Source organism: Corylus avellana, chromosome ca2 (assembly GCF_901000735.1).
Source record: "Corylus avellana chromosome ca2, CavTom2PMs-1.0".
Classification (NCBI taxonomy): domain Eukaryota; kingdom Viridiplantae; phylum Streptophyta; class Magnoliopsida; order Fagales; family Betulaceae; genus Corylus; species Corylus avellana.
The window spans coordinates 1416067-1429912 of record NC_081542.1 but is presented as its reverse complement, the minus strand read 5'-3'; the positions used below and the strand labels follow the sequence as shown (position 1 = coordinate 1429912).

The following is a 13846-nucleotide window of genomic DNA, read 5'->3' as shown; positions in this document are numbered from 1 at the left end:
GTTGGGGGGGAGGGAGGGAGTGAGAGAGACACAGCTTGTGTGAATTGTCATGTCTCATATATGCGTGGTCTGTGCCACGCGTGCCAATCAAGCTTGGGAGGGAGTCCTACGTACCTACGACTGTGACTGTAGTCTGTCTCTGTGTCTGTGAGGCTTGTTTTTTATGAGTTGGGGGAGGATTTTTTGTGTTTTTTTTTAGGGTAAGGGAAAACAGTACGTACCCTTTTGATTTGATCCACCCTACCCTTCCCCTTTGGCAACTTCTTCACTATTCTCGGGCATTCGAGACATTTTCAATCTATTAAGATCAAATATTACTGTTTCCAGTTGCGTCCCACCCGTGCCTGAGGCCTGATGATGTCTCTTTTTAGAACAAAAACAACAAAAGGGGTGCTTCTATGTACTCTACAAATAAAGAAAACTACTTTAATGCCCTAGTAAAGTATCTAGTTATGGTGTTTTAATGCTCTATATAGACTATCAATCTAAGAGGGGCAACCAACTATATTACTTGTTATATATATAGTATATAGACTATCAATCTAAGGCGGCTAATCAAGATTTAATTGAAATTTTTTATACTTATAACACTTTGGGACGGAACTAGGTGTTAGTATGGGACGTTTCCCCACTCCCAAATTTTTATTTATTTATTATTAGGCTAAAAACTAAGTTGAATTAGCACCATCCCCCGCCCCCCATGCACAAAGTTTTTAAGAAAAATACACTTTACCTAATTCTTAGGGTGGGGGCGAAATCACCCTATGGCTTGGGGGGCTTAAAACCCCCCAAGCCATTGGATAGTCCACTATTCTTTTTTTTGCTGCCTCCCAAGTTAAAGTTTATAGTTATGCCCCTGCCTAGGGCATTTTGGGGCAATTAGGGACTAAGATATCTCGTGTGATGCACATGATGTAATTTTTGTCCAAATAGATAGAAAAACTTAATTAAAGGCTCTAAGAGCATTCTTAATGGAAGAGTCATATTTTTATGTAAAATAGCTTCTAAAAACTCACTTTTTTCTAGTTTAGCTAAACCATTTTTAAATGTCTCTACATCTAATTAACTATATTTCTATCTATTCTATTAAAATATTATTAAAAGTAAGAAAAGTTTTGGGAAAAAGAGAACATATGAGAGGAAAAATGGGAAAAATTTTGAGAAAAAAAAAAAAAAAACATGCAGAGAAAAAGTAGGAAAAGATTTGAGAAAAAGAGAAAACATGTGAGAGAAACAATGAAAAATAAAATAGCTCCCTTGAAAAGTGCTGCTACATTTAGTTTTTTTTTTTAGCTCTTCCAATCAAATATCTATTTTACATTTTCTTTTAACTAATCCAATGTAGGAGGTTTTTTAAACATTTGAATAGCCATTTTAGATAAAAATAACATTTGGCTCTTTCATTGAGAATGCTCTAAGTATATAGTTTGTGGAGTTCAAGTGTTACTCTTTAAACTCTAAATATAAAATAATGCCAAAGTGGGACTATTTTAGGAGTAAAATATAATTTTTCATTTTTTTTTTATAAATTAATATGACAGTTCACGTTATAATTAACAAAGTTATGGTAAAGACTTAATTTGAGTACCCAAGTATTTTCTTGAACTTATATTCCTTGTTATTAACAGTATAAGAATAGATTTGTTTGGTAACTCTTTTTCTTTTCTTTCTATTCAAAAAAATTAAAATATTAACAAATAGTTTTTCTTATAAAACACACTAATAATAACTTTAACTCAACCCAACAAAAAAGAAAAAATAAAATTTGTAATTGTAATGGAGCTAAACATTATCCGTATTTTTAAGGAATAATTCAATTGGTTGTAAATTACGTTTCATGTAACACATGTCACTAATTCAAATTTTTCTTCATCTTTCTTATAAAAAAAAAATTAATAATAAAAAATTATCCCTGCTCAATGCTGCTGTTAGGATTTCAACTTGCATGGGAGTTTACGCCAATTTCAACAAAAATAAAAATAAAAAATTAAAAATTAATGTTTACAACTGCACTACCATAAATGAATGATGAGCCGGCGGATGAAGGATGAAGCTCTCCACCTATCTTTTCTATCATGAGCAAATAGAACACGAACACCACAACAAAACAACAGAAGGAAGAAACGACCGGAACAAAAAGCCAAAAAACAAAGTGGGTGGGTGGGGGCAATGGGCATCCTAACGTTATTCATCATACAATAAAACTGTCAGTAAAGTTAAAACCTGGTACGTGTGACGTGTCAAAATTCGTGTGTTTTTTTTTTTTTACTCTTTTGACGAGAAAACATAAAATAATAAATAACAATCACAATAATTTTTAATACTATGTTAAGAAAGCCAGCATTTGATAACGAGAAGATGGAAATAAATGATAATTTAACACGAGATTATAATAAATTTTCCGTAAAATGGCATGGAAATTTTCTCCTGAGTCTGTTGGAAAAGGATGTATGATGTAGGCAAACAATTAGTTGAGTTGAGTAGGCCATTGGGGACCTTCGGTGACTGTTAAGGGCTTTTTTTGTTATTAGAGGTCTATTGTTCTCCTTTAAGGTCGGTTGACTAGCCTTCCGCTTTGTGTTCCCGTTTTTACTCCCTAAATTACTAAAAATCTAAGTAACAAAATTGACTTGGAGATATCCGGTGGCAAAATTTTGGAATCTTTATCAAGTCTATCATCATAAAACGTGCCCTGAAAATAGTACTAATAGTGAATTTTTTTTTTTAAAAAAAAAAGAAAATAAAGGGGGTTGTGGAAGCACTCTTGTAGAAAGTAGAAGATCTAACCAAATAGTACCAAAATCCAACCAAGTCATTGGCAATGCAAAGTTGGTCAAGAGATGAAAGATTGAGATTTGAGTGAGAGTGATCAGAGATCACAGAGTCTAGTCTTGAATTTATAGACAGCTGTCAGCTCTGTATTGCTCTGCCCCAAACTCTCTTCACATCTTTTCCAATTTCCTGTACCCTCTTCTGCTACACCCCCCCTAAAAGCCATTAATAAAAACCACCCTTTCTTTCTTTCTTCTTTGCAGGCCCCCCTCCACTTCGTTCTTATTATTATTATTCTTTGTTTATGCACTCACTCTTTCCACCTTTAACTCCTCTCTAGTCTCTACCAAAAACCTTCCCAAAAAGTAGCTCTGAACCACACTGTTTACTGCCACTTATTATTAGCCCCCTTTGATTCTTCAACCTCCCCAAAACAAACACCCTCAATATAATCTGCAAAACAATTGTCTATCAATTCAATGCTATTGTATAGTGTATACAGTACCCATGTACCACATAAATAACTTTTAAAAATTTAATAATAATAAGAATGAACAGAGCCAAAGATGGCTTACTGGCTACTGCATAAATAAATGACGAGATTCTCACTCTTCTGGGCGGTGGGTGTCATTTGATCGAGACCCATCGGCCTTCCCAGGCGAACTGGGATTCTGATTCTTCATAATTATTATGTTTTTTGTAACATGATCCATTGGTAACAAGAGTGTAAGTATCCTTATATCCTTTGGATATTCCTAACAGAACAAACTGCAGTACAGCACGAATTCTGAGGCAATCAATTGGGCGTAGAGGTCATGGATCCCCTCAACAGTGCATAGAGCAACCCCCCCTAAACGTCTTTTCTTTTTCTTTTTTCCTTTTTTTTTTTTATCTCTTCTTTATTATTTGCCAAATCCATGTGCTCTTTCACCATGGCGTCTACGCCACTTTCAGTTTCATCTTATGCTTGGGTTTTGCAGGAACCTGGTTGACTTTAAAGTGACACAAAAACGAGACCAAACAAATTGGGTAAGAATGTGTGTCAATGTGGGGTGATTTGCAGCCTCTTTGGAGGGCCTAGCAATCTTGCCTGCTTGAGAAATATATATATATATATATGTTAGCTTTGTAGGGAGAGAAGGAAATATTTAGAGAGATGTGATTGGCATTGGCAACAACTACTACTTTAGCCTGCACACGTGGACGCAGACAGCAATGTTCCTTTGACGTTAACTCACTCTTCCTCATACACAAAGTGTGAGATATGAGAATGTTTTTTGAAACAGTCAAACGTGAGATGTTGCTGCTAAGAATGTCTTTTTATGACTCTCTTTTGGTTAAACAAGATGCATGTGCTTATTTTGGCAATCCTTTGGAGACTTGCTGCATTTGTGATAACATCATTTTATAAGTTGCACTAGGCATATTTGGATAGGTAGCAATTAACCTGACCCATTTAATCTTCAACCCTAATATGTAAATTTTGTGTCACATTTACGGGTCATGTTAAAAAAAATTTAACCCTAAATGAACTTTCTATATTACATGTATGAAAGACCCAATTAGCCCTATTCTACTCAATACCTATTTGAATTGTTTGAAGACTTGCCCTTCTCAAAATAAAAGCCGACAATATGGACAATTAATTGCTCATGATCCTGGTGCACAATAAGAAATATACTTTTAAAATTATTATCAAACATATTTCTAACTCTTTTTTAAAAAAAGAACCTAGTATTAAACTTGTTGATAGTAGATCATACGTGGGTTATACCGTTATAGTGGCTACACAAAGTTATGCCCGCTCTTCTTTTTTCTAAATTTATATTTATTAGTATTATTTATTAATTTAGCCAAAATTAAATAAATATGTCTATCCTTTTAGTCGAAAGACATATAGTTATGCCATTTTGGATAGTGTGATAAAAATTAAGAAAAAAAAAATGAAACTTTTAATGAGTAATATTTGTTCCACAACACCCCCACAACACTCCCCTTCCCAAACACTATTCATTTTGTTGGGTCATAGATCGGCAGTCAATAAGGCCCGACTAGCCTCACGGCCCAAAAACCTATCAAACTCGCTATGGGCTAAATCTACATGGAAGCTTAGTCATTAATGCCCGACAGCTAGTCGGCCTCCAGGGCATAATAGTCTTATATCGAGGATAGATTAGTCATCTCACATGATGGATCTGTTATCCCCACACAAACGCGATAGAATATCATTCAAATTCAAATAGTCATTTACATCTATCGAAATACATGCCAGTTGTCAACACCTGAATTATCCACATATGACCGAGAACTACTTGAACATTCTTATCTAACGCTAGCAAAGTTCAAACTACTTATCCCATAATCTTAGACTATTAAGATCATTGGGCGGCTAACAAACTCTATCCTTCGCGTATAATTGCCCAACAGATATCCAATACGAGAGCCAAAGCGTACAGAGAACAAACTCTACTCCATGCCTACAAATAGAAGTCATAATTTAAACCAATGGTAGTCGCAACTCTTGTTCTTTAACTTTTGTTGCTTATACACTTTTCCCTCAAAATACTGACTTAGGCATTAGAGCTTTCCCACCGGAACACCACTGGTTGCTCTAATCATTATTCTTTGCTTTTTCTATGCAGCCCGACACATCCTCGGACACCGCAGCACTACTCGGAATTTGTGTCACACCTGCATCAACACATTTTAGTCCCCAAGAAAAAGAAAATTAACATCAAACATTCTCACTTTTATATCACATCATTTACTTTTTACTACTATTCAAATAAAAAAATCACTATAAAACAAAATTTTTTTACTTTTCAATACCACTTTTTTTTTTTTTTTTTCACTTTTCTATGTCCATCATTATTTTATTTTTTTAATTTTTTTATTGTGAATAGCGCCATGAAAAAGCTATGTTGTTTGCCTAACACTACCTTAGTATGCCCTTTTTTACTCTCTAATTATTTCGGATAGAAAAGATTTACAATTTCAAAAGGCAATTAGTAAAATTATAATTTTTAAAAACATATTTAAACATGTCATAAAATCATAATTCAATTCTTAAAAGTTAAAATCACAGTTAAATCCTTACGATTGTATATTTTAAAAATAATTTAAATTTTAAGTACTTTTTTCAAACACAACAACACTTACACGGATATTGTTTAAAAAATGCACGGACTCTTAAAAATATAACCTCATGATCTACGAAACAAAGTGCTGTCAAATCAAATTGGTCCGAAGTGCACAAAGATGGACTCAAAAAAGGACACATTTTCACTGCAGCTATGTTTGGCTGCCAGGTCGTAACTGTAACAGATTTGATTAATAAAAATAAATAACTAAAAGTATTTTGTATAAAAAAATTTTAAAAAATATAATAATAATAATTAATTTGAAGAAAAAAGTAAAAATATTGAAGTCATTTTAGAAAGAAAAGTGTAAAATTCTTTTTTGAATTTTAGGTCATGGGTCCTCTTTCCGGTCTAGCCTCTTGCCAAACATAACCTGTTTTCTTTCAAAAACATTGTGGACGACGCTCAAGGGAAAGAAAGAAAAAATCAAAAGCATTGTGGGAAATCGTTTCCTCCTGAATATATACTACACCGGATAAACAAATCCAAGTTCTGCCAGCTGACACACCAATTCTTATGAAGAGATGTGCTATTTTATTTTCTCTCAGCTTTCTTTCAGCATATTCAGTCTATTCTAGTTGACATGACAAATTCAATTTATCATCAATTTTTTTTTAAAAAAATAATAATAATTTTGATTTAAGAGTAGATTGAACATGCCACTTAAACTGAATATGCTGAAAAAAAAATGCAAAATAACATTTCTCTACTGATTAAAACAAGAAGTGAGGGAAAAGAAACAACACCGTAAAAGGGTTAATCCAATTCAGAGAGGGCCAAGTTCCAAAAGCTCCAAAGTTTAAATTAACATGAATGCCAACAACATCCAGCCCAAATCTGGAAAATCCAAAGGATTGTCCCCAAAGGGACCATCTTTATGCAGTAGATTCTTCAAAGGGTTTGAAGAAATAAGATATACATATAAATGTAATAATATAAGTATGAAATATGTGACACAGAAATCCAAAAAAGGAAAAAAAAAAAAAAGATGGATCAAGAAAAGAAAAATAGCAGTTGTAACACGAGCTGCAGCATCCAGCAAAAGCCACCCACCTCTCTTCCCCCTCACAGTCGGCAGACATGAATCCACCAAGCACTTGCATCACTCAGAATTATATGTATACCTCCGGAAAGTGGAGGTGATCTGACCCCAAAGATTCAAAAAAACCAGCTGAGGGGCAGGCAAGGGAAATGAGATAAAAATTCCCAATACAAAAACATTGATCATGCCACCATAAAGAGCAATGGAGTTAAATGCAAAACCCCCACAAAAACCATACATGCTGCTACTAGCTCGAGTCATAAATGGTTCTTTTTGTTTTTTGTTTTTTTTTTTTTTTTCTGCTTTAATCTTTTTCTGTTCCGTAATAAGTTTCCCTGTTCCCCTTCCAAATAATGGCTTCCCATGTGCTCATGAGAAATCATGTTCTATAGTACCATGGAAAGACCACTACCTGCAGTTCAAGTCCCTCCCTTCCCCTCTTTTCTTCAGAAATTAGTTCTTAAAAAAAAGTGCACACAGACTCTCTTACTCTAATTTCTTTCCGAACCAGCTTGAGAATTGACTTGATCTGTCCTCTTCCCACCAGACAGCTGGAACTGGTTGCTCAAGTCCCCAGATTGTAGTCCACTTTGGAATGCCTCAGCACGAACATCTGATTGTCCCCTTGCACTGCTGAGGTCAGCAGTCTTCTCCAGTGCCATGTTTTGGACTTGAGCTGTCAGCATATCGTGACTGGATTTTCCATAGGTCTGTTGGCCTGAAGTATTAGGAAACTGAACTGCAGGTGGCATTATCCATCTCTGCCAATCGTGCCGCCTTCTTACTTTGTCACCCTAAAAGACAAAGGCAAAGGGATTGAAATTAGAGAAGCAACAAGATTTGACACAGTGCCAAAAGGTCGTCAAACCAGCTGAATACCATTAATCTTCAAACCAATGACCCTAAACACATTCAATAAATATACCTGTACTTCCAGAAAACTTGAAGCTCGAAGAGCCTCCACTATATGCTGGATATTTTCTGTCAAGTGCATAACCTGGAAAGCAAGCCACAAAAACATATCATCTATGCATCAATAGATTAAGAACAAAAAATTGCTCTGGCACTACTGCAACGTTGGGACTATCACATCCATTTTTTGAAGCATTTTTTTCTTTGGCATGGAAAGGGAAAAATACCAAAAGTGGCATATTGTGACCAAAAGACAAAAACCGCAACGATAAATCAGAAAGAATGGGACAGCACAAAGACAAATAGTCAGATTCCAATTTATATAAACCTGTACAGGCAACGATGGCATTAAAAACACAAGCCAGCACCGGCACAGAAGATATGCAGGAGATAATGCATCAGAGAACAGAAATACAAAAATAATAAAATTACTCAATGTCTTCCACCTGTCTGTTTATGATATCTCAGAAATAAACATTCCAAAGGCAGTTCATGAGAAAAGAAGCTTACAGCCAGACCTGGAAACCAGAAAATCAATTGATTAACCGTCCTGCATGGAATCTACCTCGACTTTAAACACCTTTCCAATAATCAACCAATAGTTTAAAAACTTTTATCTCATCATCCCAAACTCCCAAGTATTTGTCCCCATGCAGGTATCCCCTTAATAAGATATAGATACTTCAATGATATCGTCATCCACAAACACAATCCTTGCATGTCAACAAATGTTTTGATTAAAAGAGTATAGTAAAAGGTAATTTTCATTATTGGTAAAAAGAAAAAAATAATGTAAAGCTTAAAAGATAGGCCAATAAAACTTTTTGATTAGTTTTGCCTGTCAAACGAAGTTTTAAAACTAAAAAAAATTAGCAACACCTTTGACCAGCAACATAAAAGGTACTGACATTTTTTTTGTTTTTTTGGGATTGGTAAGTTACGCACTTGGTGGGACTTGAACATACGACCTCACCCCCACCTTGCTACAAAGGGAGGAAGTACTAGTAGAGCTAAAGCAAGCTCATTGGTAACAGGTACTGACTGGTGAAAACGGCAAATATCTATAGGTTAAACTTTGCAAATGAAAATATTTTTTATTTCCAAAAAGAAAAATCAAAATACATCAATTTATGAAAAATCAAACATCTAACAGCACAAGGTCATAAAAGAAGAATAAATAGCAACCAATTCCCAGAGCCACTATCTGATCATGGGATAAAAACCTAGTTGGGGGTTAGTAGAAACCAAATGCAAGTTAAAAGAACATACGCTGAATATATCACCAACTTATCAAAAAAGCGAATAGATTTCTTGCACCACTGTTAGAATCGAAGGACATCACTTTTCAAATAAATTCACTAGAAAGAGATTTTTTTTTAAAAAAAAAAAAGAAAAGAAAAAAAAAGTGTGGTCTCAGTGCACAAAAACCAAAGAATAATGATGCAACAAAAGCAGGAAACATCATCTTCTGGCAGCTAAAGTAATGGCACTTCAATACTACATCCAGGACTTCAGCAGGACTTATCTTAGGCATCTACACTTTCAAGATATGATTCATCATATATACTGTTGCTGCAAACCATAAATCTGAAACTAAAGAAAGCTACTCAGCAAATAGTTTTGGCGAGTTTATTAACCACCCAAAAATTTGAATGTCACAAATAGTGAGTAGGTAAAACTGTAATACCTAACCGAGACAAAAATAAATATAGAATCACTCCTCAAAGCTGCTCTTAATGAATTTGTCAAGCTCCAGAAAGACTATTGCATGTGCAGAAATAATAAGAAAGTCCAATTGATCCCTTCTGGAAACTTAAATGGTTCAAAGTGATCTTAAACAAAATGAAGTCAATCATGCACTAATGGAACAAACATCCATATACATAGGTAACATAAATGAAGCAAATATTGCACTAGTGGACCCACAAGTGAAAGGAGTATTGAAGGATGACTATAGATCTTTACATTATAATTCAACTTCAAGGGACTTGAAAGTGAAAGAATCCATTTTCCGAAACATTGAAAATTAATGAGTAGGATAAGCAGTGCAGATTATGCATTATTTTCGATCTAGTTAGTATAAGCAGCGCAGATTATACATAGCAAGAGGGAGCATTTGTATACTAAAGATTGGGTGAGTTAAGCCAAACCTACAGTTCATCCAGTCAAATATAAATATCATATATACTAATTACATGGCCAGCCATGCTTCATAATGTCAATTGTGAGCAATCTAGAAAAAAGACAACCATGATGATGAGAGAGTTGATGCATAACTAATGAAATATTGAATATCTTGAAGATGGTTGGCACACTAAGAGGACAATATTATATTAGAAAATTATCATCCAAAATGGATAGCAAATCTGCAGCAATGACGTGTTAACTTCAACATTGAAGTAGTGGACAGAGGCAAAAAAGAAGAGCGTTATGGCATCAAGGGAAGTCAAGGTGGTTGATACTGTAATAGGTCATTTGGCACTGTATTAAGTTCAATAGTGAAGGATTGCTTAGCAATTCCAAGAAATTTAGCAAGCAAATGAGGTTTTATTTAGTTGAACAAGGAAGACTTAACTTTCAAGCTAATCACACAATTTCCCGTATTAAGAGTAAAATACAAATGTAGTAAACATCCGTAGCCTATTATACTCTAAAGTAGCATGATATCTTGACATTCATATAAAAAACACAAGACTTCACACATAAGAAATGCTTTTGTGACACAGAATGTACAAGAAACAATAATAATATTGATGAGATCGAGAAACGGGACCATGAAATAAGTTCTATGAGACTAAGAGCATTTGCATTGGGTTAGCCCCCCCCCCAAAAAAAAAAAAAAGAAGCCCCAAATCCAATAGCCATCACCCCCTCTAAAATAGCACTGTAGCTCAATCTAAAAGTTTTGCACTCTAAAAAGTTCTCTCTCTCACACACACACACACAAAAAAAGAAAGAATTTTTATGCGGTATAGACATATAATAGATACGTGGATGTGGAAAAGTATTTAGCCAAAATAGAATAAAGTAGTCTATAATATAAAATTTAGATAGAAATTTAGAGAAGCAAATGCGAATGCTCTAACTTCAGAATGGTGAATATGAAAGAACAGGACTATTTAAAAACAAGGTTTGATAAGCCAACATTCTTCTTGTCACAATTCAACCATATACCAAATATTTTCACATAGCTATTTTTTTCAAAAGTACATGTTGAATCTTGATTGCAAAATCTATTACCTTCACGTGTATATCACAATCATTCCTAGATCAAAAGAATATAGAAAACTTTCCACAAATAGAGCATCAAATGAACTATGTTAGCACAGGGTGCCAAAAAAGAACTATTGCAGCCACAGAATTCAGCAATGCTAAAAAAGCAATTGCTGTGTTAAGTTAAAATAAAAATAAATAACTTGATGCAAATAAGATCACCAGAGCTCTAAACAAAAACCACTTCTAATAGTTCATGAAGTGCTTTATTCATTTATTAGGCATTACTCAAAATCCTCAATTGACGTCAGTTGCGCAATTGATGACACCTCATATATCACCAAGAAATTCCAGGATTGTTAAGGTGAATGTCCAATGAGCGTTGAAGTTGAAAAGTTAAGACAAAATATGAAACTGATCATAAATAATTAGCAATAAACACAGAACACTACATCACTATCGCATAAGCAAAACCATTGAAATACCCCCAAACAACTCACTTTGTTGAAGCCTGCTATCAATTTAATAGGAACCCAGCCCTGGTCATCCATGTTCTGCCGCAAGTATGTATCTTTAATTAAATTCTCACCACTGCAATAATCGAATACGAGGTGCAATACAAGTTAACATTCCGACAGTAGAATAAGTTGATCATGACAATAACAGAAAAATAGTTAACTAATTATATTGCCTAATTGGAAAGTTGAATAGAATACCTGAAATAATAATCTATCTGATTAACTATCTTAGTATGCAACTGAGGATCTGGAGCAGGGAGAAAAACTGCATGAGGTGGTATTGGGGCAACAAAAGGCATGCCTCTGATTGAGTCAGGAGGTGGAGTAGCAACATATACCACTTGTGGTGGCAGTTCTGGAAAATGGATTGCGGCCTTAGAGCAAGCCCACACACTAAAAGCATAAAACTTGAATATTAATACAGCTTACCAGGGAAACCAATGGGAGTGCCAAAAGGCCGCATTTGTGGTGGGGGAATAAATGGGGCAGAATTCGGTGGTGGTGGTGGGGGCCTTATAAACCTAGGCACAACCCTCTGTTGCTGCATGTGGGTGTCTCTACCAGGGAAATTCCGATGAGCATTCCAATCTTGATTTCCACGGTCTTGGTCACGCCTGCCTCCATAACCATGATTGTGAGAACCATCTCCACGTGGATGTGATCCACCATTGCGGCTCCTAAACGAGCTGCGATGATGCGGATGATCATTACCACTATGGGATTGCGACCCAAATCCGCTCCTTTGCATATGGTCCTTCGGTGAAGGGTTATTTGGAGCCGTCTCAATAACCAGACCTGCTGGTGCTTGCTGCTGATGAGAGAGGCCACCATTGGAGGATGTGCTTGCACTAGAACGCTTAATTGGTCTCTGCCGTGAAGGTACATTATGGCTTGATGTTGAATTAGGATTCACATTATTACTGTTCTGTTTCTGTGAGGAAGAAGGTGCTGCTCCAGTCCCCTACATTACACAACAATATAATCTAAATTTATGAATGCAGGTAGGAAAAGTACATAAACCCATTAAACAAAAAACACCAAGAAGGAAATTCCAACATAATCACTATCAATTCAGTCACTGAAAAAAGGAGGAAAGTAAAAGAAAAAAAGGTTCAATCTCACACTCTCTCTTCTTCAAACTTCCAGATTTTACAGAAAGCTCTTTGCAACCAAACTGAGAGCCCTCAGCACTCAGAATTGAATCGAGTGAATTTAATAGATGCAAAAAATATGCTCACAAAATCCAGCCACACTAACATTTAAAAATTTGTTGCCTTTGTCCCTTTCCTACACTTCTTGAGCCTATAAGATTAGAGTATTTTTTTGGGGTCCTTTCTATTTCTTACAATATGAAATTCGATCAAGTTGTTTGAAATAACCTCAGCTGATTGGAACTATAATCATGAGTAATCAATAAAATACACATGAATTCCAGGATACGAAACAAAGAGACCAAACAACTACAAGAATTTCACGAACCAAACCTGAGATATAGCGATAGGTGATCCGATATCAGATGAGCCTTTCAACGATTCCGAAGGCAATTTCGCGGAAGCCCTGGTGGACTCCGACAAAGCGGGCCAGGAGACCGCACCACCCATGACCGGGCCAACCTCCGGGCCTGGACCATTCGACGGCTTGTTCCAGGCGGGCCTCTTCCCCGCATTGCCGTTCAGCCCATTCTCCGAGGCCTCCCCCAAGCCCTCCTCCGCTCCCACTGAAGCGACACCTGGCTCAATCGCAGCCATCGATGACGTCGACGAAGACAGCGACGTCGTATTGGATGGCGATGACGGAGCTGCCGCGATCGGCTCAGGTTCTCCGCGCACGATATGCGTCCAAGGCGCTGGCGACGTCACTGCCCTCGTGGCGCGACGCGGTTGAGGGCTCCCGATGGTGTTATCGCCGGTGGAGTGACGTGGCGATTGATTAGCCGAGGAGGCCGAATTGGTGTTGTTAGCACTAACGTTCGTAGCCATCAGAATCAAAACGATAAATTAGGGTTTTTGATGAGAGTGTGGGTGAAGAGTCGACGAGTTGATCGACCAGGATTGAGGGCAAGAAGGGAATAAAACAATCAAAAAAAATTTCTGATAGTCTGAGAGAGAATCCTAAAATTAAAAACTCAGAATTTCGATAATGCAGAGAATGATTTCGGCGATCAATCTCGGAGACGAGCGTTAGCGCTCTCTCTCCCTCCCTCTCCCACCCAGTCTCCCTCTTTCTCTCTCTTCCTATTTTTCTTGCTT

The 13846-nt window shown here is 36.2% G+C and overlaps 1 protein-coding gene across 2 annotated transcripts; it reads right to left on the bottom strand.

The window, feature by feature from the left end:
• Positions 1-6648: 6648 nt before the first annotated feature.
• On the bottom strand, positions 6649-13846 carry LOC132170418 (la-related protein 1C). 2 transcript variants are annotated; one of them, XM_059581398.1, is made up of 7 exons: positions 13082-13846; positions 12027-12558; positions 11796-11952; positions 11580-11670; positions 7880-7951; positions 7445-7748; positions 6649-7056 (listed from the first exon to the last, which is right to left on the bottom strand). In XM_059581398.1, the coding sequence occupies exons 1-6, from the start codon at positions 13574-13576 to the stop codon at positions 7446-7448; spliced, it is 1650 nt and encodes a 549-aa protein (XP_059437381.1). In that variant the 5' UTR covers positions 13577-13846; the 3' UTR covers positions 6649-7056; position 7445. The 2 variants fall into 2 exon arrangements, with proteins under 2 accessions (XP_059437381.1, XP_059437380.1); XM_059581397.1 differs by having other exon boundaries at positions 6649-7748.

What these genes read in the sequence shown, in the direction of transcription:
- LOC132170418 (XM_059581397.1), bottom strand. Translation starts at nt 13,576, where the DNA reads ATGGCTACGAACGTTAGTGCTAACAACACCAATTCGGCCTCCTCGGCT. An exon ending in CACTCCCATTGGTTTCCCTG is followed by an intron (nt 11,953 to 12,026) that starts GTAAGCTGTATT and finishes TCCATTTTCCAG; the next exon opens with AACTGCCACCACAAGTGGTA. An exon ending in CAGATAGATTATTATTTCAG is followed by an intron (nt 11,671 to 11,795) that starts GTATTCTATTCA and finishes CGATTATTGCAG; the next exon opens with TGGTGAGAATTTAATTAAAG.